This window comes from Phoxinus phoxinus (genome assembly GCF_949152265.1).
Source record: "Phoxinus phoxinus genome assembly, chromosome: 21".
In the NCBI taxonomy this organism is placed as follows: domain Eukaryota; kingdom Metazoa; phylum Chordata; class Actinopteri; order Cypriniformes; family Leuciscidae; genus Phoxinus; species Phoxinus phoxinus.
Window position 1 is genome coordinate 4,544,790 of NC_136896.1, and position 24,056 is coordinate 4,568,845.

At 40.3% G+C, this 24,056-nt stretch overlaps 1 protein-coding gene and 1 long non-coding RNA gene across 22 annotated transcripts in view; one reads left to right on the forward strand and one right to left on the reverse strand.

The window, feature by feature from the left end:
- The window catches only part of LOC306989239, a 94,025-nt gene that overhangs the window by 53,744 nt on the left and 16,225 nt on the right, over positions 1 to 24,056 (forward strand). For both annotated transcript variants that reach the window (XR_013795602.1, XR_013795603.1), the window contains exons 3-6: positions 9,985 to 10,360; positions 10,557 to 10,611; positions 11,171 to 13,721; positions 17,026 to 17,268. This is a non-coding gene — a long non-coding RNA (uncharacterized lncRNA). The remainder of the gene's footprint in view (positions 1 to 9,984; positions 10,361 to 10,556; positions 10,612 to 11,170; positions 13,722 to 17,025; positions 17,269 to 24,056) is intronic.
- The window catches only part of ebf3a (EBF transcription factor 3a), a 92,065-nt gene continuing 79,742 nt past the window's right edge, over positions 11,734 to 24,056 (reverse strand). For 4 of the 20 annotated variants that reach the window (XM_079594708.1, XM_079594707.1, XM_079594705.1 and 1 more), the window contains exons 11-16: positions 22,693 to 22,781; positions 18,176 to 18,241; positions 17,071 to 17,236; positions 16,157 to 16,345; positions 15,342 to 15,431; positions 11,734 to 13,659 (exon numbers count right to left, since the gene is read on the reverse strand). In XM_079594708.1, coding sequence (XP_079450834.1) covers positions 13,628 to 13,659; positions 15,342 to 15,431; positions 16,157 to 16,345; positions 17,071 to 17,236; positions 18,176 to 18,241; positions 22,693 to 22,781 — 632 coding nt within the window. In that variant the 3' untranslated portion in view covers positions 11,734 to 13,627. Of the gene's footprint in view, positions 13,660 to 15,341; positions 15,540 to 16,144; positions 16,346 to 17,070; positions 17,237 to 18,175; positions 18,242 to 22,692; positions 22,782 to 24,056 lie in introns of all 20 variants that reach the window. The other 16 variants (XM_079594721.1, XM_079594720.1, XM_079594717.1 and 13 more) reach the window with 5 other exon arrangements.

Sequence of the window (24,056 nt, forward strand, 5' to 3'; positions counted from 1 at the left end):
AAAACGCGTTCGACATTGCTGTCTGGCGGCTGTCCTTGATTCTGTCAAATCATCAGGACCTCGGTGGGACTTTGGGAAGTTGCCGTCCTTGGTGATGTTTTGTAGTTTGTTTACATGTTTTAATGGACGTCGCCTCACTGACAGGGCCAATTCAGAGTTCAATGCACTTCATTTGGAGCTACAGTATGAACAATGACTGTATGTTTGTTTATTTTTTTATTTTTTTTTATGTTAGGAAGTCAACTTGGGGGAGAGGCTGCTCACTGCACGTAATGGGTGGAGCTTGAAGGTCCAACCACACCCTAACCCTACACACTCTATCCCTGAACATAACTAGATCAAGTTCCACCCATTACGTCGAGGAAGGGGGAGCTGGACGTTATTTGGCTCTGCAGTGAGCACCACTACACTTGGGAAGCATACTATGTACACTGATCAAAAGTTTGGAGTCAGTCATTTTTAAAAAATGTTTTCAAAGTCTCCAATGCTCATCAAGGCTGCATTTATTTGATCAGAAAATACTGTAAAAACGGTGATATTGTGAAATTATAAAAATATATATATATATTTTTTTTAAAACACTTTAAAATGTAATTTATTCCTGTAACCAAAGCTGAATTTTCAGCAGCATTGCTCCAGTCTTCAGTGTCACATGATCCTTCAAAAAAACATGACGTGAGCACGAGTGCTTCCAGCTACACAACGTGGATTTTAATGCATTGTTGCATTCAAAGACCCAACAACAACAAAAATGAAATGAAATCCAAAATATTTGGAAGGCTCTGTTTACACCTGGTATTAGGATGCGTTTTGGCCGATCGGATCACAAGTGGACGACACTAAATACAGGTGTAAACTGAGTCTAAAACATTTTGAGCTTGTCTACATGCGGCTGTCAGAGCAGAAACGAAAGCTGCCGTTCGCTGTATGTTTTTCCCCTCGAAGAAATCAGGACAGAAGTGGTTAAAAGTGGACAAAAGAGACAGATTAAAAGACCAGGTGTAAATGTGAATGTCTCCCTCTTCTTCTTGTGATCCGATAGACCAAACCGCTTCCTAATACCAGGTGTAAATAGGACCGAAGTGGTCAAAAGTGGACAAGCTCAAAACATTTTAGACCCCGTTTACACCTTTATTTAGCATCATCCACTTGTGAATTGGTCGACCAAAACACTTCTTTATACCAGGTGTGAACAGGGCCTGAGAATAAATGTCTTTCTTTCTTTCTTTCTTTCTTTCTTTCTTTTTCTTATTTAAGATGGGATAAGTACCGTATACAACGGCACTGCACACTTGCATTCATACACATCTCACATATTTGTTGAATTTTTGTATGGCTTTATAATTAGAATTACCCATGCGTTCAGGATGTTACAAACGCTTCCAGTGTGTACAGAAGTGCACAGGTAATGCATGTATTGTATGCGTACATGTATTCGATTCCTGTTTGCTTAGAACACGAAAACCTAAACCCGGCCTCAGGACGACTTAAACTTCTCTCCCCGCATGCTTTCATATTATTCATCACTACAAGCTTAGGTAAAGAAAGACAGGCCTTGATGTCATGTTTTTCACAGACTCAGCACAAACAAGTTGTATTGCTCCAACACAAGAGCTCATTCACCATCTGTCCTCGACTACAAAGTCACCCGCAGTCTCCCAGTCTCGGCAGACAGCTGAACACGAGCCTCTTACGGTAGTGTGGCAGCACAGGGGGAAACTCTGCAGGGTGGTATCCTGACCAGACGAGCGTCAAGCGGTGTAAACGCGAGCAGTTACCGCGCCGCAGTCTCGCCGTGCTTGGGTGGTGATCTGGACCAGAGATTACGCGCAGTCAGCAAGATAGAGATTAGTCGTAAACTGTAGTCAAACAATCCACACCTGTTTCGACAGAGAGAAATCACAACCATAGCACAACTGTGTAAAGATAAAAAAAAGTGTGTCCTATGATGTTACAAACATCAACAGAGCGATCACGGGCTGTCTGGCTCAGCGTGTCTTTGTGCTAAACAGCAAGATGATTAAAGAGAGGGTTCACCCAAAAATCAAAATGCTGTCATCTTTTACCCGCTCTAATGTCACGCCAAAAACATACTGTATGCCCCCCCCCCCACACACACACACACCTCCCTCCCTCCCTCCCTCCCTATCACTTTAGTTCATCAAACAGTTTCCTAGCTTTTCCTACCATTTGAAACAAATGTTTCGAGAAACACCAGTGGCCTTTTTTTAAATTGGATAATTTGGCCTAAAACTTTGTTGCAACAACTATATATATATATATATGCATATTATACATAAATAAATATCAAATGTAATATTCAATTTTGAAAGAAGACTGCATTTATTTGATCAAAAATTTATTTTGGAGACCATGGTGCATTTTTCTTTCAGGATTATTTGATGCATTATAACAACAGTCTTTAAAATAGCAATCTGTTGTAACATTTGAATAAAATTACATGACTGTAATTTTACAATGTAATTGTATAATATTAAATTGATATATTTTTGTATTATTAAATATGAAAAAAATTATGCATTTTAAGCCAACACATTTTCTGATTCAGTGTCATCTCTCTTCAGGAAGTTAACTGTGGATTGTGTCATGAATATTACGTATCTCAAAAGATGACTTTTAGAAAAAATGTTTAAGTAGAATTACTTTTTGTTGTTTTTATGGTTACTACGCTCTTATCTGCATTTTTCTTAAGCTAACAAAACTAAATGGTGACCATCGATTATCTAAAAAGTACCATAACAGTTCTCCATGTGATTCTTGTGCTATATTCTACGTATTTTATATCCTAAGTTTTCCAAAGCTATTGAGTGGTTTGTGTAAGAAACCGATCACAATTTAGTATATATTCACCAAAACGTTTTTAATCCTAGCTTGACAGCCACTATCACCAGCTGCTTTTGTTAAAAGTGGAAAAGATTGGCAGAATGCTTGTGTTCCATGTGGGAAAAATGTGTGATATGAGGGTAAGGACATGGCAGTTTTTACTTTTTTGTCAACTCACCCTTTAAATAAGTAGAAAGACCCAGTTTGACCGAAACATTTGACTGTTTGAACCCAGACAATGGCCTAGAGGCGGTGTAGCATAGCCTAGCGCGGTTATCTAAGTACAGCGGGAATCTGGCCAGCTTTCAGTACAGTAAGCCACTACACTGCACTCCGAGACGAGATCCGGTCTTAAAGGTTAATCTCCCCATTGTGATTCATTGTCACTTTAGCATTTATATTCGGCTAAGCATCTCAGGATTCCCTCTTTTTCAGGTCTTTAAGCCCCCGTGGTTATCTGCACTATGACTTACTATCTGAACTCGACTCAATGAATCAGAGAGAGAGGGAGAGAGTCAGAGTCTAAGCCGGTAAGTTTTCTAAATGTCCCTTCAGCCCCAGTGAGGGAGAGACACCGATATTTATTCAGTAAGAGAGAGAGAGAGTTGGATAAGCCTCTTTCTCACAGTGCTGTGGAAAAAAGAGAAGCACAGATCAGATGTCACTGAATTCAGACTGGTCTAGATGCAGTCTGGACTGAATGCTTAAGATGTGAGGGTGGGTGCGCTACCACAGGTTGATCTGACTGACTGTTGCCAATTGCTTACTGCCAATCTGTGGGCAAAAATGTCTTGTTGATGCCAGAGGTCAGAGGAGAATGACCAGACTGGTTCCAGCTGATAGAAAGGCAACAGTTAGTCAAATAACCACTGGTTACCACAGAAGAGCATCTCTGAACGCACAAGAACAGGAAAAACGTTGGTCTGATGAGTCTTGATTTCTGCTGCGACATTCAGATGGAAGGGTCAAAATTTGACATAAACAACATGAAAGGATGGATCCATCCTGCCTTGTATCAACGGTTCACGCTGATGTATTGAATATTTTCCTCTTAGTACCAACTGAGCATCGTTTAAAGGCCAGACCTACCTGAGTATTGTTGCTGACCATGTCCATCCCTTTCTGACCACAGCCATGATCTAGCATTATAAACACGCACCGCTGTTGTGATATAAATGTTTTCAATACGGAGTGTGTGAGGGGTGTGAAAAGGTGTCTTTTATTTATTTTTATCTATCAAAGCTTGTGTTTGTCAAGGAATCGATTGCAATGAATCACGAGCCCCAGTGATTTACAGAACGATTGCTCAATTGATTAACCTAATGAATCATATCATCCATCCAATTATCCACGAGACCCGCTCAACTATAGAGCACTGAAGATCAATCACCTGCAGCTGTGAAGGACAAGAGCGTTTGAAGGTGTGCAGCTCTCTGATTAACCAGACCAGATCTGCAACTGACAAACTATTGTTTCATATGCCAAGATCCAATAAAAGACATGCATAATTGTAAATATCATTTTAAATGAGCTCTTTCCCATCACAAATGTCAAGATTATACAAATGCATTGATTAAAGGGACCATATTCTGCACTTGTGTATAGTTATTTTAATTATTAACAAAAATGTAGTTGCAAAGTAAGTTATCTACATTTAAAAATATAAAAGTACATAAGATACTACATGTCAAATAGCAGTAATTTGAGGAGTGTATAATATCTGCTTAACAAGTGTGTCAACTTATTCCACAAAGCCTACCTAACCCTAACCTAACAGTCTACTACAGTCTACAAATAGACTACTGATACTCTAACATACAGGTGAAACTCGGATATTTTTTTTATATTTTGCTGATAGCATCCATGCCACGTAATTCATGGCAGTAATTCATGCAAAAGGCACCAAAACCAAGTACTGAGTACATATGCATGATTACACTTTTCAGAGAGCCGACATTTCTGTATTTAAAATCCTTTTTTTAATTGATTTCATATAATATTCTAATTTGGAATATGGGGTTTTCATAAGCTGTAAGCCATAATCATCAAAATTATAACAAATAAAGGCTTGCAATATCTCACTTTGCATGTAATGAGTCTACTAATATATTAGTTTCACCTTTTAAGTTGAATTACTGAAATAAATGAACTTTTGCACAATATTCTAATTTTTCGAGTTTCACCACAGTAGTTGCAAAGTTACATATTGTTAGTAAAATGTCTAAAATGGACCATCATAATAAAGGCTAACGTAATATTTTTCATTAAACAGCAACTCGGTTCAAGGCAATCATAAAAATTGTAGATTTTGGAATTCCAAATTTGACAGCTCCTGGTCACTGTAAGTTTTCTTTTTAAATGACATGAGGTTAAGTGATGACAGAAAATGTAAATTTTTAGGTGAACTATCCCTTTAAGTGAGCATGTGCCTGTGCAAAAATGCGTATACAATCTTAATTTGCCAGTTTCACATCTGTTTATGTTCTTTTTAGGTGTCAGTTGTTCAGTATGTGCATTATGAGTGATTATGAGTGGTCTGTCTGGAGCTGTGAGAGTTGTGTCTACAGTGGGCCGTAGGAACAGCTGGTGTCGGGTGTCCGGGAGAGAGTTGCCTCCGATGGGCATGAAGATCACCATGGGTACCGACAATTGGGCCTGCATAAACAAAGATTGTGCCATGGAGCCGGAATGTGAGGGGGCCGATATCACTGTCTGAAAGAAAGTAGGGAAGAAGAAAGGAACAGACGAGATGAAGGTCTGTTGTGTTGCTGCAGTTGGCCTTGTGTCATGGTGTTACTCATAAGACATTATAGCTGCAGACAGAGTTGAGAGCACAGGAATTTACAAGCTGACTGGGGTTTGCTAACAGGGAACAGTCCATGACACGCGATTACAAGAGGTCAAGGGCTTTTCATCTTCAAGCTGCTGTTTTCAAACGCTTATCTCCAGGCTGTTGTGTTTAAAAAGTCTTTATGAAATGCCCAATTTTAGGAAGTACAGCTTGCCAAATCAAACACTAAGAGGAGTTCAGCAAACCTATGACTTTCATTCATTGAAAACAAAATGAGATGTTAGGTTTTGGCTGTTCTTTTCCATAAAGTGAAAGCAAAGAAGAAGAAAAGTCATCGTAAACAATTTAAAATACTTTCATCTTTGACCACAAAAATTTTGAAGTGCCATATTTAAGTGTGTGTGAAACGCAAAGGAGATTAAAAGTTTTTTTTTTTTTTATATATATATATATATATATTATTTTATTTCTGTTAAATTCTGTATGGCTTTAAAGATTTGATAATTATGTGACGTTATGTGATATGTTATCACTGTGATGATTTAATATTCACATCCATGCCCCTTGTATGAACTAACAGGCAGCAAATATATATATTATTATATTTCATTTCATTTTATTCACAGGACAATTGTTTTCACAAACCCGAATCAAACAACCTTTTTAGGTGGTTTATCAGATTAAAATCAGACTGTTGTTAATTGCTCTCAGTCTAAAACTGATACTGATCACACATGTGTTTTTGTTTGTTTACTAGTAAAGCACTAATTTAACCTCATGTGTAGTTTTACTCAAAACTGTTTTAGTCATTTTAAAATACAAAATAAGTTTCTTTTTTTAAAGATGAAAATCAGTTGGAAATCAATTGATTGTATGTGTGTGTGTGTGTGTGTGTGTGTGTGTGTGTGTGTGTGTGTGTGTGTGTGTGTGTGTGTGTGTGTGTGTGTGTGTGTGTGTGTGTGTGTGTGTGTGTGTGTGTGTGTGTGTGTGTGTGTGTGTGTGTGTGTGTGTGTGTGTGTGTGTGTGTGTGTGTGTGTGTGTGTGTGTGTGTGTGTGTGTGTGTGTGTGTGTGTGTGTGTGTGTTTGTCCCTATCCCTGTGGGGACTTCATCCTGAATGCACACAGACTCATGGGGACTAAATTGAGGTCCCCATGAGGAAACATGCTTATAAATCATACAGAGAGAGTTTTTATGAAAATGGAGAGTCCCCACAAAGTTAGTAAACCAGACATGTGTGTATGTTTCACAACTATTATTAATTTATAGTTATTATTATTAATTATTTCTATTATTTTATTTTAATTACTGAACTTGTTACAGTGCATTATGGGACTCCACAGAGGATAGCGATATTAATATTAGCGATTAGAATATGGCCCAAAAAAGGAGACAGAACCTTTAAGCACGTTGTTTAAAAAATAAAGCACAACTTCATGTCAAAATCGTCATGGTTTGATCAAAATTGCTGTGACTGCAAAACTAATTGTCCTAATAATAATGACAACAGATGCCTGCTGCCTGCCTGCCTTGCCTCGTTTTGATTGCGTGACCTCGTGACCTTTGCCTTTATTTGAGAGCACACGGGCCGCAGTAAATGAACGAGTGGCCGTCTCCACCAGACTGAGGTTATGAAGGATTATTGACTCAGGTTTTATAAATATTTAATGCTCGCATTAAAAACTATGGCAGAGGATGGCCATTAGGCCGTCGTAATAAAGAGGCTTTCTGTGTGATTGAGTGAGGTGAGGGCCGAGCAGGGGCCGATCAGGGGCCACTCTTTGATGAAGACGCAACAGAACACAGGAGGAAGGTTCTGTCCTTGCATTTATTTAATACTGGGAAAACATGCGGCAGGACTGGACAGTACGACAGCGTCGCGCTTCAGCTCGGCAGCTGCCCGCCGTAATTGCTTCAGCGGACCTGACTTCATGTCTTTATGACTGGTGATGGAGCACAGAATAATTATTTCTAACTCCATAAAGCTTATAGTTGCATCGTTCCGCACTGTAGTTGAAGCACAACATCGGACATTAGCGTATTCCCACAGCGCACGCTGGATGATCTGCATTTGCGGTACTTTCAATGGCCATCAGTTGCTTTGGAGGATGATAAATGCTCCTTCATACATTTATAATGTAACTGTTTGTCTTTTTTTTTTGTTTTATTTGGTTATACAAGATTGATATACTTGTGAAGAAACAGATGCTCACGTACAGCGTAGCAGCAGCCGTCTCAAACAGTGGACGTTTGCCCGAATGGCAGGCGACCAAAAATCGATCCCTAATCTGATTGGGGGATGTTTTATTACCTCTGATAGAATTTAGATTTTCTCTGAAGCAATTTCTTCGGCGGATAAAAGAAGCTATTTAAGGGTAGAACAGGCGATTTCATTCTCCGGGCCCGTATAAAGACTATTGTCCAGTTTGTTCATTGTGCTAATTGTAGGAGACACCGATAGGCCCCGTGCAGTGTCCTCAGCAGGTAAACGCTCGAGTTATCTGGCTACAGATCACCCCGTCCAGGCAAATAGGCACAACAGATCACATTCAAATGCTGTTCTTTGGCATATTGACACTGCGGCTATCAGCCGGGCCTGTTATCTGACTGAAGCCCTGATCTATGCCAGCGGGCGGTCGCATAATAACCTGCGAATCAGTTATGCAGAGACTCTGCCTCCCCTTAATTGTCCACATTGTGAGTAAGAAAACACGCGGCGAGCGCCGTTGTCTTGATGAGAAATTGACATTTTCTGACCTGCTATCCGGAGGCACTCAGAAAGACAGATAAGATACGTGGTTGTTTTAAAGCAGGGAGGTTATTCTTCTAGGACTGTGCAGATGAGTATGGATTGAAGACCATGACTATGAACTATGAAGGGTTCCAACACCTCTTTTAGAAAAGTGATAACCTTGGCCGTTGAATGCATCGACTTTTATTTGCAGTCGGTTAGAAAGTCGCCAAGCACACTGCGGCGGTCTTCAGGGCACGAAATGAGGACATTAGCCAGTGCTATGCAAAACAAAACTTTTTTTATTGTTTTATTCAGGTTTCTAGTTAACCCCTCAGTAAGATTTTGTAATGAAGTGATTTTGCCAGGGATTTATGCCATTCTGAATTCTTTATGCCATTTATGCTGAATTGAGGATGGATGGATGGATGGATGGATGGATGGATGGATGGATGGATGGATGGATGGATGGATGGATGGATGGATGGATGGATGGATGGATGGATGGATGGATGGATGGATGGATGGATGGATGGATGGATGGATGGATGGATGGATAGATAGATAGATACAGATAGATACAGATAGATAGATAGATAGATAGATAGATATAGATAGATACAGATAGATACAGATAGATAGATAGATACAGATAGATAGATAGATAGATAGATAGATAGATAGATAGATAGATAGATAGATAGATAGATAGATAGATAGATAGATGGCTGGATGGATAAATAGATGGATGGATGGATGGATAAATAGATGGATGGATGGATAAATAGATGGATGGATGGATGGAAGCAATCTCACCAAGCAATTCAAATGATAAAGGATCCAAACTTGACACTTGAAATTAAAGTTAACATGAAATCAAAACTTACCATAATGAATTACCCTGTTCCTTATTGTGAATAATTTATCAACACAAAACATTTGCCTTCATAATCTTTCTTTAAAATGTAATAACTTGATGCACCTCTGAAAAACTTTTAGGCTGACATCACGAATTCCTCTTTTTAAACCATCTGACCACATTTCACATTCCCTGATGGATGAAATCAAGTTCAAGCTTCCTCTCGTTGAATATCCCATTTCACTTGTAAATATGTCAGATTATGGAATATATAGTTGAACTGATTTCAGCTATTCTACCAAAAGTCTGATTTCAAACTCTTCCAAAATAGGTTGAAAAGGCCCATTTGACTGTTAAATGCAGCCCGTTTAAAAGAAGCTATGAATCCCAGCGCTAGCTGCTGTAGGTATCAGATCTGACTGGGCTCCTTTAGCCTGTAATTGCTCAACTTACATTTCAAACACTGGGCTCAACGAGGCATCCAGTTGAATCAGTTATGGAGCAGATTCCTGATGAGACAGAGACAGTGAAGCTCAATTCTACAGTCAGCTCACTAATGACCTTCAACAAGGTTAGCACCGGCACTGTCCTCTGCGTTCACCCTCCGCGAGCACTACGTCTAATGATGCATGCATGACTGACAAACCCCATGTGGTTCTGCAGGTTGTAATTCACATCATGTGTTGATGAAGAGGTGCACCTTCTCTACTAATGATGTCTTGTTAATGTTGATGGAACCGAGACTTTTTTCCATTTTACAGTTGTCACAAGTCGGCCGTCTGGATGAATCGCAGAGAAATATCTCCCGGCTCCCTATCGAGCGAGGCCAAAACAGCGCGCGTGGAGTGTCCGGCGCGAAATGGCAGTTGTTCTTCAGGGATCAATGCATTGACCAGGAGGGCCTCCCACCCCTGGAGACTGTCATTTCTTCTAGGAATTCACAGAAGTGGAAGATGAAAGCCTCGTGTCATCGGCTCACCCAAAAACACCGGGCCGTACGAGTCTCAGCCAATGCCACACCAAGGCCAAGGCCAGAGAGAGAGAGAGAGAGAGAGAGAGAGAGACGGGGCCGCCATCTTAGCGGATCCGCTTTATAACCGCAAGCATTTATACCGATCAGATGTGACAGGCCTACAGGTGGACTTTTTTTCTTGTTTATTGTTGGCATTTTGTCTATGTCCTTGTCCTGACATTTATAATGCATTACTTTGCTGAATATCTCAATTTTCTCTCAGTTATTTTTTAATTCCATTTAAGCAATAAGGTACAAGAGACTGTACTTAACGCTGTTAATAGTTACTTCATTTTTGTCTTTAATATTTTTTCTAAGCAGATTCCCGAAGTCCGTCTTTCTGCTAGAAGACGCCATGCATGACATTTAAACTAAGGTCAGTAGTTCGTCTACATGGGTGTTGAGCAGTATAACTAATAACTGTATATTTTAATATATGACTGGAACGTCATATCAACCAATCGGCATAAACGGCTTTTTCCGTTTATATGCATCTTTTAGAGAAGTAGAAGTAGTTAGATGATAAAAATCACTATAATAAACAAAACTTGTATTGTTTTATTTTGCAAAACTTTTGTAGATTCTTCCTTCTCATAGGTATTTTTTATTTTATTTTGGATGCATGGCTGTTTTTAGAGCGAGAAAAGACCGAAATAAGATTGCAGGGAGAAATTGGTCACAGACAAGAAATACTTTAATTAAATATTATGTAAAATGAACAACTTTGTACAACAAAATGTAGAAATGTGGCCAAACAACTCAAATAAAACCATACACGAGCCAGGAAAAAAAAGGCATTTGTTCTTACAGAGCTCATGTTTAGTGAAATCTTCCGAGGATGGGGACGTAATTAGACTTAAAGACAAAACCAGATTGCAGAAATGATGAAATCCACAAATGCACTTCACGTAACCTTGGGTTTTTCTTACTTTCAGGGTGACCTCAACGGCTCCTCCACTTGGCCGGGCTTTGTTGAGCCATCACAAAGCAAATACATTGTACATTCATCATTTCTTTCCTTCTACAGCTGCCTTTGCTTCCTGCAGCTAAAGGAAACTTGTGTGCCGATTGCCAAGAGGAAACATCCGCTTTTGGTTTGAAACAGAAAGAGTAGCACACTGCTGAACATTACAACATTTACAAAGCCTGAAGTGCAAAGAAAAAGAGCTCAAAAACAAAGCCTCGCATTATATATATAAAAAAGAAAAGATCAAATCACTGCGTATCATTTGCGGATTTTGGCACGACTCTGAAAATCAATATTATTGAAAGAGAAAAGTGTAAGAAGGTGATATGATTTCGGCTATGCTACGGTGTCATGGGTTACTTACAAAATGACATTTACAATATAGAACATCTTCATCTTTGTTATCCATACATATGATACAAAAACTAACTTTTCATTTGTTTTCATTCCCTTTGAACGCTGTTTTACTTGAGGGAATAGGGTAAAATTAATGTTAAAAAAGACAAACTGACAAAATAGTCCAAAAAGATGAGGGGTCACAATAATTATTTTTTATTTTAGTAAAAAATGTTTGTGCTTTTTACACCATTGATCTGAATGGAATAATGAGATTCACTGTGGTGAACGTTTGTCATTAAAACAGCAGAAAGGTTCCTCTCAGGAGATTCACTGGAAAGCCTTTGACAGAGCTTTTTTCTGACATATTTTAATAAACATTAGTAACTGATGTATATTTCCATTGCAGATATTTTTTTTCTTTCCTTTTTTTTCCTTCTTGATCCCTGTAAACATGGTTGAGTTATGTGGCAAAGTCATGGTGGCAGGTAAAAATGACTTTTTACATTCTACAAAAACAAAATTTACAACCACAATTGGATTTTTCCCCCCCTGGGGTGGCTTGACATGCACTTTATCTACTAATATTATTACAGCCAGGTGACACAAACAATTTATTTGACTATACAACAAACAGTTTCCTTTCAAAAAAGTACTTTTTTTAGATAACTTAAAAATTAATATAAAAATAAACAATGGATTTGACTGCTCCTCGAAATAGCAAATAAACAAACAAACAAACGAACAAAAATGGACGGAAGGTCTGATGCCATTCAAAAAAAAAGTCTGATTTACAAATGAAATGTGTAGACGATACAAAACATCGAATGTAGGCGATGATTCTTGGCTAAACCTTCATCGTAATTTCGGCCGTGGAAAACAATACACGTGTGATTAAAGAAAACGATGGAAAGCAATATACAAAATTTCAAAGATAAATACAATATTTATAATTGATATGTTACAAAAAATTCCCTTAGTGACCGCAAGTGTTTGTGTGAAAGTGTTGCAATGTATAAGACAATTTTACTCCTAACTGTAGGAATAAAACTCTGTACTAAATATTTAAGTGAATCTGGAAAATTCAAGACAAGTGTATAAATATTTAGCTACAACTTTGGCAAAATCACAAAAGTCTACAATTGTATAACCACATACAAAACACATTAGGGAGTAAGGAGCTAGAGGTATAAGGACAACTTTCTGGTACAAGAAACAGACTTCACAGTAGCCTAAGAATGCAATAGTATACAGTGCTAGCAAAAAGTTGAAAAACATTGCAGATCACACTCGCTTTACAGGAAGCTTTAGCAGTGGAAATATTTTCTTTTTTTTTTTTGTTCTTTTTTTGTCTTTTTTAACCAACAGATAGTAGCGCTTCGTCTCTGTTAGTGTGCTTGTTGAAGGCAAGAAAAGAATTTTTGCAATATCAAAGTTACAACTTCTACCTACAATAAGTTATAAAGTTCATTGAACGATTAGATCTCCTCTCGCTCCGTTCGTTCTTCCTTGCCTTTCTTTTTGATTTATAAATCATATATCTTATATTATTTCCAGTTTATTGGCTCTGTATATATTGGCCCCCTTTTTATTACCACAATAAAAAAAAAATGGCAAAACAATAAACAAAAAATAACAATAATAAAAAAGGAAAATGAATTCACATTATGAAGATGTGCAGCGGCAGCACATCGGTGAAAGAGAAACATTCTTACACATTTTTTTTATCAGTGTTTTCATCAAATGGCATATCCACAATGTTTCTTCCCACACATAGCAAGAACTAGACATAGCCAAGATTAAACCAGAAATGTTTATACAAAATAGGTACGTTTTGTTCTTTTTTTTCCCCCCCTTCAAGATCGTGAAAATATGACAAGAGATTCAGTCAATAAAATGAAATTGTTCATTTGCATGTCAATTTCGAATAAACTCTTTGAAACAAAGTGTCTTTTTCCTCTGAATAACAGAATTAGCTGCTGATTAACTTCATGACGAATGACGACTTCGAGGAGGATCCTCCGTATAACGTACTACGCTTCGTCCCCCGGCGAGGAGACGGCTGCTTTACAAGGGACGGGAGTGCAATTTACATGGGTGGGACCACCAGTCCGGACATAGCTGGAAGAGAAAGAGAAACAATTTTAGCACGGGAGGTCCCAAGACAAAAAAAGAGCACACCAGTAAGTATGTCACTCGCATTTCACAAAATACTCGACTCGAAAGGCACTGGGGATGTTTGTAAAATGGAGGCTGTTGCTGTCGGGGGCCGGCGGGGGAGGGGTAGGAGTGATTGAGTGAAATGTGCTTCACCAACAAGACGTGCTGGAAAGACTTCACTTTTAGAAAGAGGAGCTTTCTGACATTTTGAGGAGAAAGCATCCTGGCTCCCACATGTGTGATATTTCTCTTAGCGTTTTGTTAATGGCAAACAGTGGGCCAGACTCCCAGGAGAGGGTCCCTGCTGACAGCCGAGAAACAACACGGTCACTTCTGCTAACGTCACGTAGACCCACGGTCTCCCCTCCTCAGTCAGCAACCAGACACCCCTTGGCTTTGCCCAAATTGAAATCTTCGCTCGCTCCCTCCTGCCATTACCGGAGCCGAGTGGATGCTGGAAAACCATTTGCATTCTTCTGTCAGCCCGTATCCCCCCCCCCCACCCCCCATCTCTCCTTATCGTGACATCTAAAGAAAGCCGGACTAGGTCGTCGAACGCCCACCTCTCGGTCCGAAGATTGATGTACTCGCTCGCTCCGCTCATTTCCGCAATTAGGTGTCTAGTGAAGTGCCAGGGGAGGGAAAACAGGAAAAAAGCTCTTTTGCCGCTTTCAACTTATTTGTAGAGTCATGCTTGGAGTGCTTTTAAGTTTGCCAAGGCATCTAATGTTGTGGCATTCCTCATTAATTTCTGCAAACCACATATTAATAAGTAGATGCATGTAGCGGCATGAACTTTAATTTCTCAGTTCATTAGGTCTAACATTATTAATCTCGCTTGCACACGCTATGGCTAAAACATGTTTTCAAAGCAAACAACTGGGCCTTGACGGAGAGCAAATACGAGCGCACTAAACAGCCAGAGTAAGTCTTTAATTTGCCGAACGACGCCGCCCTGCCGAGAATAACGTGTGCTCTTTCCCTCTCGCTCTTTCTTCTTATAATCACATTCAACCTGGGTTATAATCGGTTCTTCTGCTGTTAAGTTCCTCTTCGGCAATGTTAGTCCACGTCGGGTGAGCGAGCACGGCGAGACGTTAACATGTCTGCCCTTCTGCACTGCTATTGTAGGATACATGAATTTTTAACTGACTACAGTATTCTGAGGGCCAGGGGGCAGCGTGTACAGCTAAGGTAAATAGTATATGAAGAGAATATTACATATGTTCAGCTCAGTTTGAATGCAAAAGAGGCCGGTGAATAATGGAGCAGGAGCATCAATTTTATTCGCGCAAGATGTTTCCGAATTATAGCGATCCCAGCCACTCGAGTACGAAATCTCTCGAGACACTTAACTTTGCTTAATCATTAATGAAAGATAAATAAATCAATAAACACACCCACACATGCACATGCATTCTACATGCCCGCATGCATAATGCGTTCTTGCACTTATTCGACCACTCATCCGTCCATCCATCCGCCCATCCAAACGCGAATGCATAATTGATGCGGGCGGGAGGCCATGTTCGTTAAGCGGCGGATGGCGGATGGGTGGCGTCTCTGGCTACCAGAGTGCAATGATGCGACCCAACAGGTGAGGCAACTGCGGGGCGAACTAAAAGCAGGGATTCGGCTCTCACCTTGAAGTCCATTGCCATTTGCACTGGTGCAAGAAGGAGGTGGAGATGCTTGGGGCCTGACAACTGGAGCAAAGGCGCTTTTTTGTTTCACTGCAGAGATGACATTGGCAGGTGAGAATGAGAAAATGCCGTGTGTACTGCTACAGTTTGAAGAGAGGCTGACCGAAGAGGCTGCCATGGTAGGGCTCGACGGAACTACTGCAACAAAGCAGACATAGTCACCACTCAGAGAGAGTTCACTTCTTACAGACGAAGAGTTAGAGAGCCGGGCCTCGCCTCTTTTTCAAATCATATTCATGGAATGAAAACAAATCAGGGAGAAATGGTTATGAGAATGTGGGGGGGAAATTTGGGTTGCGGGTCTTTTTGGGGGGGGGGACTAAAACAAACGAGCAAATCAGGTAAATGGAGTTGGAATGGGAAATTATATGTCCTGCCTTGGCCACTTTCTGGATAATAGGCGTTCTTATCGACTCTGACTGGGTAATTTTGCCGAAAACATTTTTTTTTTTTTTTTAATGTATTTTTAGTTAGGTTTTTTTTTTTTTTTTTTTTTTTTTTTTTTGAGTGCTGTTTGGTGGCCTCCTTTTATAATTGAAATTTGTTTTGCTTTGATTGGTCGGATTTGCTAAATGTCTCGGTTGTTCAGCCTCCAGAGTCACCCCTCCTTTTATCCAGTAGCACACATTCCCAAAAGATAAAAAAACAAAAACAACAAACAACCAACAGAACCACAACAAAGGAGTGTCAAAAGAAAGGGGAAGCACAGGTGGGGACACAGAGAGCGGGGGGCTCGTCATTACCTTGATACTTACTGCCGTAGGGAGAGTTTGCAGAGGAGCCGTTCAAGAAGCCCGGTGAACTGGGCACACCCAGGTTGGGCATTCCCGTGTTGCCGTAGCCGTTCATGCTGTTGCTGACGGTGTTGTAGTTGGACTGCTGCGGGGTGCTGCTGGGCACGTAACCGCGAGGCGACACGCTGCTCGTGTTGCGACTGTAGCCCACTGCGGACGGAGAGACATTGGTTAAAAAGTGCCACAATATGCGGGATTTACATTTTTCAGGTAGATGCCATCACCGAAGTTGTTAATGCTAATTATATATGCTATTTATAGGCCTAATGTGTTAACCTTTCCGTTCCACACAGCTGTGCGTTAAATTCACCTCCATGTATGTAAGGAGGATATTCAGCATTCTAGCGTGTATTCCAGTGTGATTTTTCCCTGTCCTGACCTGAGAGGAGGCAACAATGGAACAGGTGTAAACCTATTATCAGTACACTGGCTAAATGCAGTGTGTGAGATAGCGCTGCGTGTTCTGGCAGGCTGGCAGCGGAGAGATGGGGACAGGGTCACGCACCTCCTGGGATCTATGCTATACACAGCCAGGAAAGATAAAGCTGCAACCGGCCTGTGCCATGATTCATGCTGCTAGCAGCTCGCTAATGTTCGCTAATCGTCGCAAGCATTTTTCTAGATACGTATATAACTCATTTTGATACTCACAGATGAATAACTAAAGTGGTTAGCAAGTTCTCTAGCCTGGCTATACTGGCTAGGGTATCTGTTTTGATCGTTTTAAGGGTTTGTTGGCACTTGTCAGTCAACGATGATCAGCTAACTGACCAGCTAAGCACCATTAGGCTAACTTAACCACCTTAGCCTGATTTAAGATTTCTCCACAGGGTTCGTTGCAGTCTACATGCTGATCATCATTTGTTGCCACATACCTTGTGAGGTCTCTGAGACGTTGACAGCGAGCTGACTGCCGAAAGAGTTGACCCCCATCATTCCGCCGTGAGAGGCCGTGTTGGCGAGGGATGGGATCTGGTTGTGGTTACGTGGGACGCTATACAGAGCCTCTGCGATATCTGCGGCCCTCTTCAGAATGATCTCCTACCACACAGAAACAGAGAAGAGAGTTTTTGGTATGTTCTCAAAAGCATCAATTATCAATTATTATTTGATCAATTATCGAAAAAAAGGTACTCTGAATCTCTCACATACACACACGTTGGGTTTCCATGTTTAATGGGACTTTTCAAAGACATAATGATTTTTATACTCTAAAAACTGTATATTATATCCCCTATACCTATCCCTAAACCTACCCATTACTGAAAACTTTCTTAAATAAAAAATTAATTTTTTATATGACAAAAAAATGTCCCCACGACGACAAAGATTGCAGATATTGCCATCTTTGTGGGGACATTTTGTCCCCATAACATAGAGTATACCTGAACCATATATATATATTTGTATATAAATATTTATATTTGTGTATAAAAAAAATACATATTTATATTTGTGTATATATATACCGGTATATATATACACAAATATAAATATGTATTTTCTATCTGTAGGTAAACATAAATGACACCACGTTTGCATGTTTCGCAGTAGTTAGATTGCAATGTCTTCACCTCTGTGCTACTCGACTGGGGGAAAATAATGTAATGGATCATTTCTTCTGAATATGTATTAGACCTCTCATGCATAGCTGGACCTCTCTGTAGAATATATTCCAGAAGTGCACCTTTTAGGGCCAAGTTCAAGGTTGTCCTCCCATTTAAATAAGCCTGTATATGGCTGTGTGCATGTGTTTTGAGTGATTAACTCGTCACTTTGCACCTAGAGCCGGAGCCATGAATTAAATTGCAAAAAAAGCAGAAGTAGTAGAAGAAAACAAGCTTTCACACAGCTACAGTACAAAGGCCCCCAGCAAGCTTTGAAACATACGGGAATGTAGCAAAAGGAGACAAATGCTGATTTAATTACAGCCACCGTGCAAAGGAAGAGAAAAGGTGCTTCATTAGCATGAGTTTGTACCTGGTTGTTGTGTGGCATCCCGTACAGTGCTTCCACAAGGTCAGCGGCTCTCTTTAGCAACACCTCCTGCAATATACACCCAGAATGCAACATAATCAGTCATAAAGACATATAAACACCATCAGCCAGTACACTGCACATGAACATAAAGCGTGCATGTTGGTCTGGGTACACTTTCAAGCCCTTTATCTCTGCTTGGGAAAAATACACAAGCTGACGAGTGGAAATAAAGCGTTTTTTAATTATATATTATCAAATGCATTCTTTAATTTCTTAGTCACATTTCATTTGACTAAGTTAGACTAGTGAAGTGGTGTGTAACCTAAGCTAAATGAGTCAACATAAGGACTTGCTTTTCAACGAAAAGGCCTTGTGGGTATTAAACAAACAAACACTAGCTCGCCGCACCGAGTCAAACACAGGCGCTGCGTTCGGCTGCTAATTCCACGCACTTTAGCTCAGAAGAACAATGAGTCATTTTCCATATCTTAATTAAACTGGCAGAGTCCTCAAAGACAACATCTCACCCCTAATTCATGTCCTAAATTTGCAGAAGAGTTCAATGCCCATTCCTCTTTCTTCAGGACAATAAAGTGAATTAGCTCGGGTTAATCTAGTTCTTTCATAATGACATTAGGAAATTTTTCAATTAACCCTCTTTCTCTGGCTGTTGTAAAGGACTTCATAAACGACTTCCTCTCCAAAGCGGGCTGAGAGGCTGTGCCCTGGGACACGGACGCCGGGAACTCTCGCTTATCCCCGTCTGCAAGCTTTCCCCCCACTTATAACACAACAAGGATTAACCTTCCTCTTATTTTTCCCTTCAAAAATCACACCTAAGCTGCCAACAAGCGTGTCTTTAATGCGTTTTGCATTGGCTGCCGGCTTGTTTTCTTCCAACGGGTACACGAGCTGCTTTTTAGGGAAATTATACTATATTGTTGTTTCATTTTAGCATGTCTTGAATTTGCTGACTTGTCGATTTGCAGTTTGAGTGTAACCACATTCACGGCATTGTCCTTGCGGGTGCGTAGCGCGGAGCGCCTTCATCATGGCTCGATGGCTATTTCATTCCCATGCACAAGCGCCATGTTGGATCTGTATTTATCAAGATTAATCACAGGCCCATGTGTTTTATAGAGACGCACTCCAAACCTGAGCCTAAGCGGATGACTGCTTCTTCAAATGGGCATTTACCTCTGAAATTGGGGGCTCCGTTTCATGTTGCAAGCGTCTAGTTTGCATACAAATAAAGAATTACACTTGTCATTCAGCAGGTAGTGTCAATGAAAGACCCAGCTGTCCTAGTCCAGCTCTCGTCTCCCTCTAAGCAAGATTAAGTGTTTTTCTGAGCCGCTAATAATTACTCATCATCTCAGTCATCATATCACAAGACGTCTTACATGCCTCCCAATTTCACCCGACGATTATCGCAATTAACGTCGCCCGAAACCTCACCCCGGCAGACACATACTTGAACTTCTTGTCCATATGGTGGCCGAGAGGAGGAAGAGATGCAAGGATAGTTTAAGAAAGCGTCACGTCTTCTCAGCTCTAATCTGTCATTTGCCACGAGGTGCGTTTGCTAATGAACCAGATTTAGCGGCGTGCGTTGAAGTGGGAGTCTATATGCATCAAAAGCATTGGCCAATCGCTGGAGGAGGCTGTGAATGAGTTTGTTTTGTTCCAGCATGCCCCTCTCATCCTCACGGCCTCATGCTGAGAATATGATTAGCGGTGAGCGGTGTTCGAAAAGCATTTCCATGTAAATTTCAGTGCGGCGGCGTTAAGTGTAATTGACTCCCCTTCCTTTTCTGCATCGACACAAGACTCCAGGTTAGACTGAGAACTATTTAAGCCCGAAACGATCCCAGGGCTTGTTTCGTGACAAATGCGAGGGCTTATTATTACAAGAGCTCATTGTTCCGCCGGTGGACGAGAATCGTTTAAATGGAAAACTTGTTATTATCATTCTTGAGTATCGTGAGTGGTATATATCACCACTGTTAAAGAAGCCAAGTGAGGTGAGGGGCTGGAGGTGCTAATGTCATTATAAAAGTGTAAAGCAATTATTCTGTTAGTTCTTGCCTGAGGTGATGAATACATTGAGAAGTGCAGGGCCAATACGTGTAGCTACCTTGCAAAGCCGAGAGAGAGAAGATGAATTTTAATGCATGGGTAATTGCTCAACATGAATGCATTTCTAATAATTTTTCTTGTATATTAGATTGAACGGAAAGCGGAATAGATTGGTGTTTGCGCGCTGAAACAGGACGTGGAGGCTAATGGAACTGATGAACGCGAGAATACAGCCGACAGGTTACCACTATATCAGTCGCATTAAAGATTATTTGATGGCACCTAAGTGAACGTATAGGGCCTGATCAGATTTTCATTCCAGTGTTTGTCTCAGTTTTATATCGAGACAAATGGATGACACTGATTTCAAACAAGGACTTAAAAGAAAGAGGATTGGAAGGTCCCTTTAGCAATCTCCTGCCTCATCACATGAGTGACTTCACATATTGCTTTTTACTTTTTACTCTCTCTCGCCACCTTCATATATAAATGTGTTCAATGAACACCCCTCCTCGTGTATTGAGCAGCACATTTTGAATTGATCAAAAATTATGGAGGGTAAACTGCAATTCTATAGTATGAATATGTTAGTGATTTCAAAAGTGCGAAACAGTAAAATAATTGAGAAATACTTTGTACTTAAATAATATTATATACGTTGTGTTCATTATTAGTTGCATTATTAAAGTGATGTCCAAAGCAATACATGCACGCCATATTGGCTTTCTGTCCTGCTACGATCTCCCATCAGAGCTTGTGCATTGTAGATCCCTGACTGAAAAGAAGGAAGGAAAAGAAAAAAAAAGAAAAAAACAATCCAGGAATCGATATCAGGGGCGTATTATCAACTCTACAGCTGAGTCGAGCGGGTGAGCACAAGTGTGATGGCTTTACCTTATTGCTACACACTGTGTACATCCCTCCCCCCGAAACCTCTTATTACAGCGTTCTGTCTCCCGCCCGTAACATCTAATGCAGCCGCTCCTCCCAGACGCTCTGCCTCTTATTGAGAATATGTGTAAGGGTCAATTGCTGCTTTGCGTGGCGCTGGCTGTGACCCTCGAACGCGATAGAGGTGCAGACGGCTGCGGTAACTATGATGAATCACTTGGCACTTTCATTTACATGCTGCTGAACTCACATTTGGGTCCATTAGAAGCCAAAATCAAATATTTATGTTGTTTATTGGAACTGCTCTGGTGTGATGGCCCTGTGCTGAGGGTTTACCTGAATTTAAGATGAGTGAGATCGAATGCACTTGAAAAAAAAGAGACATTTCCATCACATTTTTCGTTATTGATGTATTTTTCTTATTTTTATTTTCATTTAATTAAATATATGTGTAAGTGTGTATATATATATATATATATTATTATTATTTTAATTTTCAGCTTTAGAAATGCTCAAGCAGGGTGTTTTTTTTTTTTTTTTTTTTTTTTGATAATGGATAGTTTAAACATTTACTGGAATGAGATTTCCTGTCCAGATATTGGCCTCCGCAGAGACTGAGAGCCAAGTGTAATTGAAACACATCATGTGGCGCGGGGCAGAGTCTTACGGATTCTTAGTTTGGTGCATGTCCGCGGGACGCTGGCGCAGAGACCGCGTCGTTCCAGAGCTGTTCCAGCGGAAGTTAATGATAGCGGCTGCTCCCATGCTGGGCTTTAATAGATATTTGTATGATATCTGTTATTAGGCCTCCGTGGTGGTCAGCACCCACGAACAGAGTACAAAATAATCTCTTAACATATTATTAAGAAAAGCCCTCGGCGCCGCGCCACTCTCAGATGGGAAATTAGCACGTTTTCTATTAGCCGGGCACAAGTCATAGATCCTATCAAAGCTAAATGAGCAAAAAAAAAGGGACGAATCAAAGAATAGGAAATAGAAAATGTCCAACTGACACGCTTTGTCTTTCATGTCACACATCAAAACAACAGAACTCTGATACGTGTCGACCACATGGGAACCGCAGGCAAACTGCATGGTTTGTGGAATTTAAGTGGGGAAAAAATAAATAAATGAAGCTAAAAAGCCCAGAGAGAGGGCTTGCCCATATTAACGCGCACAAAACTCATTTATTAACCTGCTAAGACAAGGACTTTTAACGGAAAGCTCTGTAAACAAAAGATTAAACTGGATCTAGCTTTGGAAAATGAAAGGAAAACAAGACCAAAATAATCACCCATCTGAAAAAGGCCTCTGCTTAGATTACAATCGCCACTGCCTACTGGGGTGGAAAAATACTTAATTGAACCATTTCGACGTGCCGAAAGTTTGCGCGATTCCGGCGGAATCCAAACACGCCGGATTGCATAGTGATGACTTGCCAAAAGCGATTGCATGCGCTTGCTCATCTAGCCAGTGAATTGTTTCCCATTTTGACATTTCTATGATAAATAGCTCTTTCACACACATACACACACAGAATCACTGACCTTGGGCAACCTCTCCGGATCACCTGGATGTCTGGGAATGACCTTCTGCAGTCTCTGGAAGCCGTAGTCAATAGTCGGTTCGTTCAAAGCTAAACCGCAAAACAAGAAACGCCATCCGTTAGCATCCTGCGCAGGCAAAACAAATGATCAGATTTGCGTTTTCATATGCACCATCATAAATGTTATTACATTCGCTCTTGAGAACATATGCACCCATCATGCATTTTATTCCAGATAGGTTTGAGCATTTGAATAAAAGGTAATAACGTGCTGTGCAATATTCTGTCATGCCACGTAGAGCCACATCTGTCACCTCTACTATTTGGAAGAACGAGGCCTATAATTGATCAGATAAATTTAAAGGAGTTAGCGGATACATTATGAATGAAACAGGCACACTAATACACACACACACACACACACCACTGGATTACGACTGTCAACCCTGTGAAGTCTGTATCAGTCCCACTTCCTGAAGCACCCGCTGGATTTATGGGCAATGGGCGATGATGACATATGTCTGGCTATTGCACCCTTTCAGATTTATCCCTCTTTCTCGCAATCTCTCCGCCATAGTGCGCTAAAGCAAAGCAGGCAGGAGGAACACTTCATCTTATAGAGCTTTAATAATCTGTGAATGGTTGACTACAAACTGATGTAGGGCGCTATCATTTCACAGCTGTGCCGGGGCTGGCCTCATGAAATTGCTGGCCACAAATAGTAATTAATCTTTTCTTTCACACACACACAAGCCGCACACACACGTCCCCTCCCTCTCAAATTGGAATTTTGAGTATGAAGTGCTCCGGTTATAAATCAGACATAGCTACTCTGTATACAAGTGCATGAATCATAATCTCAACTTCCTGCTACCGCATGCATTGTGTTTAACAAGCTTTAGAAGAGTGCATGGAGGTCTATTATGGTCATACTAGACTATAAGCATGTGGAATTATTTTCAACATATATGGGCAGCAGGAAATGATGTCACACTCAAGGGAGTAAATATAATATTTTTACATTTTCTGAATGAAAATGCCCATCACTACAATACTAAGACAAGCAGCCGGTTTTTAAAGTCACCATTAAATGCAAATTCACCCTATCTACTTTCTAAATGCATGTTGGTTCCTCATAATGTTTCTTCAAAATGCCAAAACTGGACCTTTCAGTGAAAACACCTTACTTTTATTTTCCTTTTTCGAGAATTCGTTACACTTTGATGCACGTCACAATAAGGAAGAAAAGATCTGTCGCTACTTTTGTTTCATTGCAACTTTAACGCGAGAGTGTTTAGGAAAGATGCCCTAAAAATCTAGTGCCTAAATATGATTTATGTGACAGATTTCCTGAACACTCTCTGC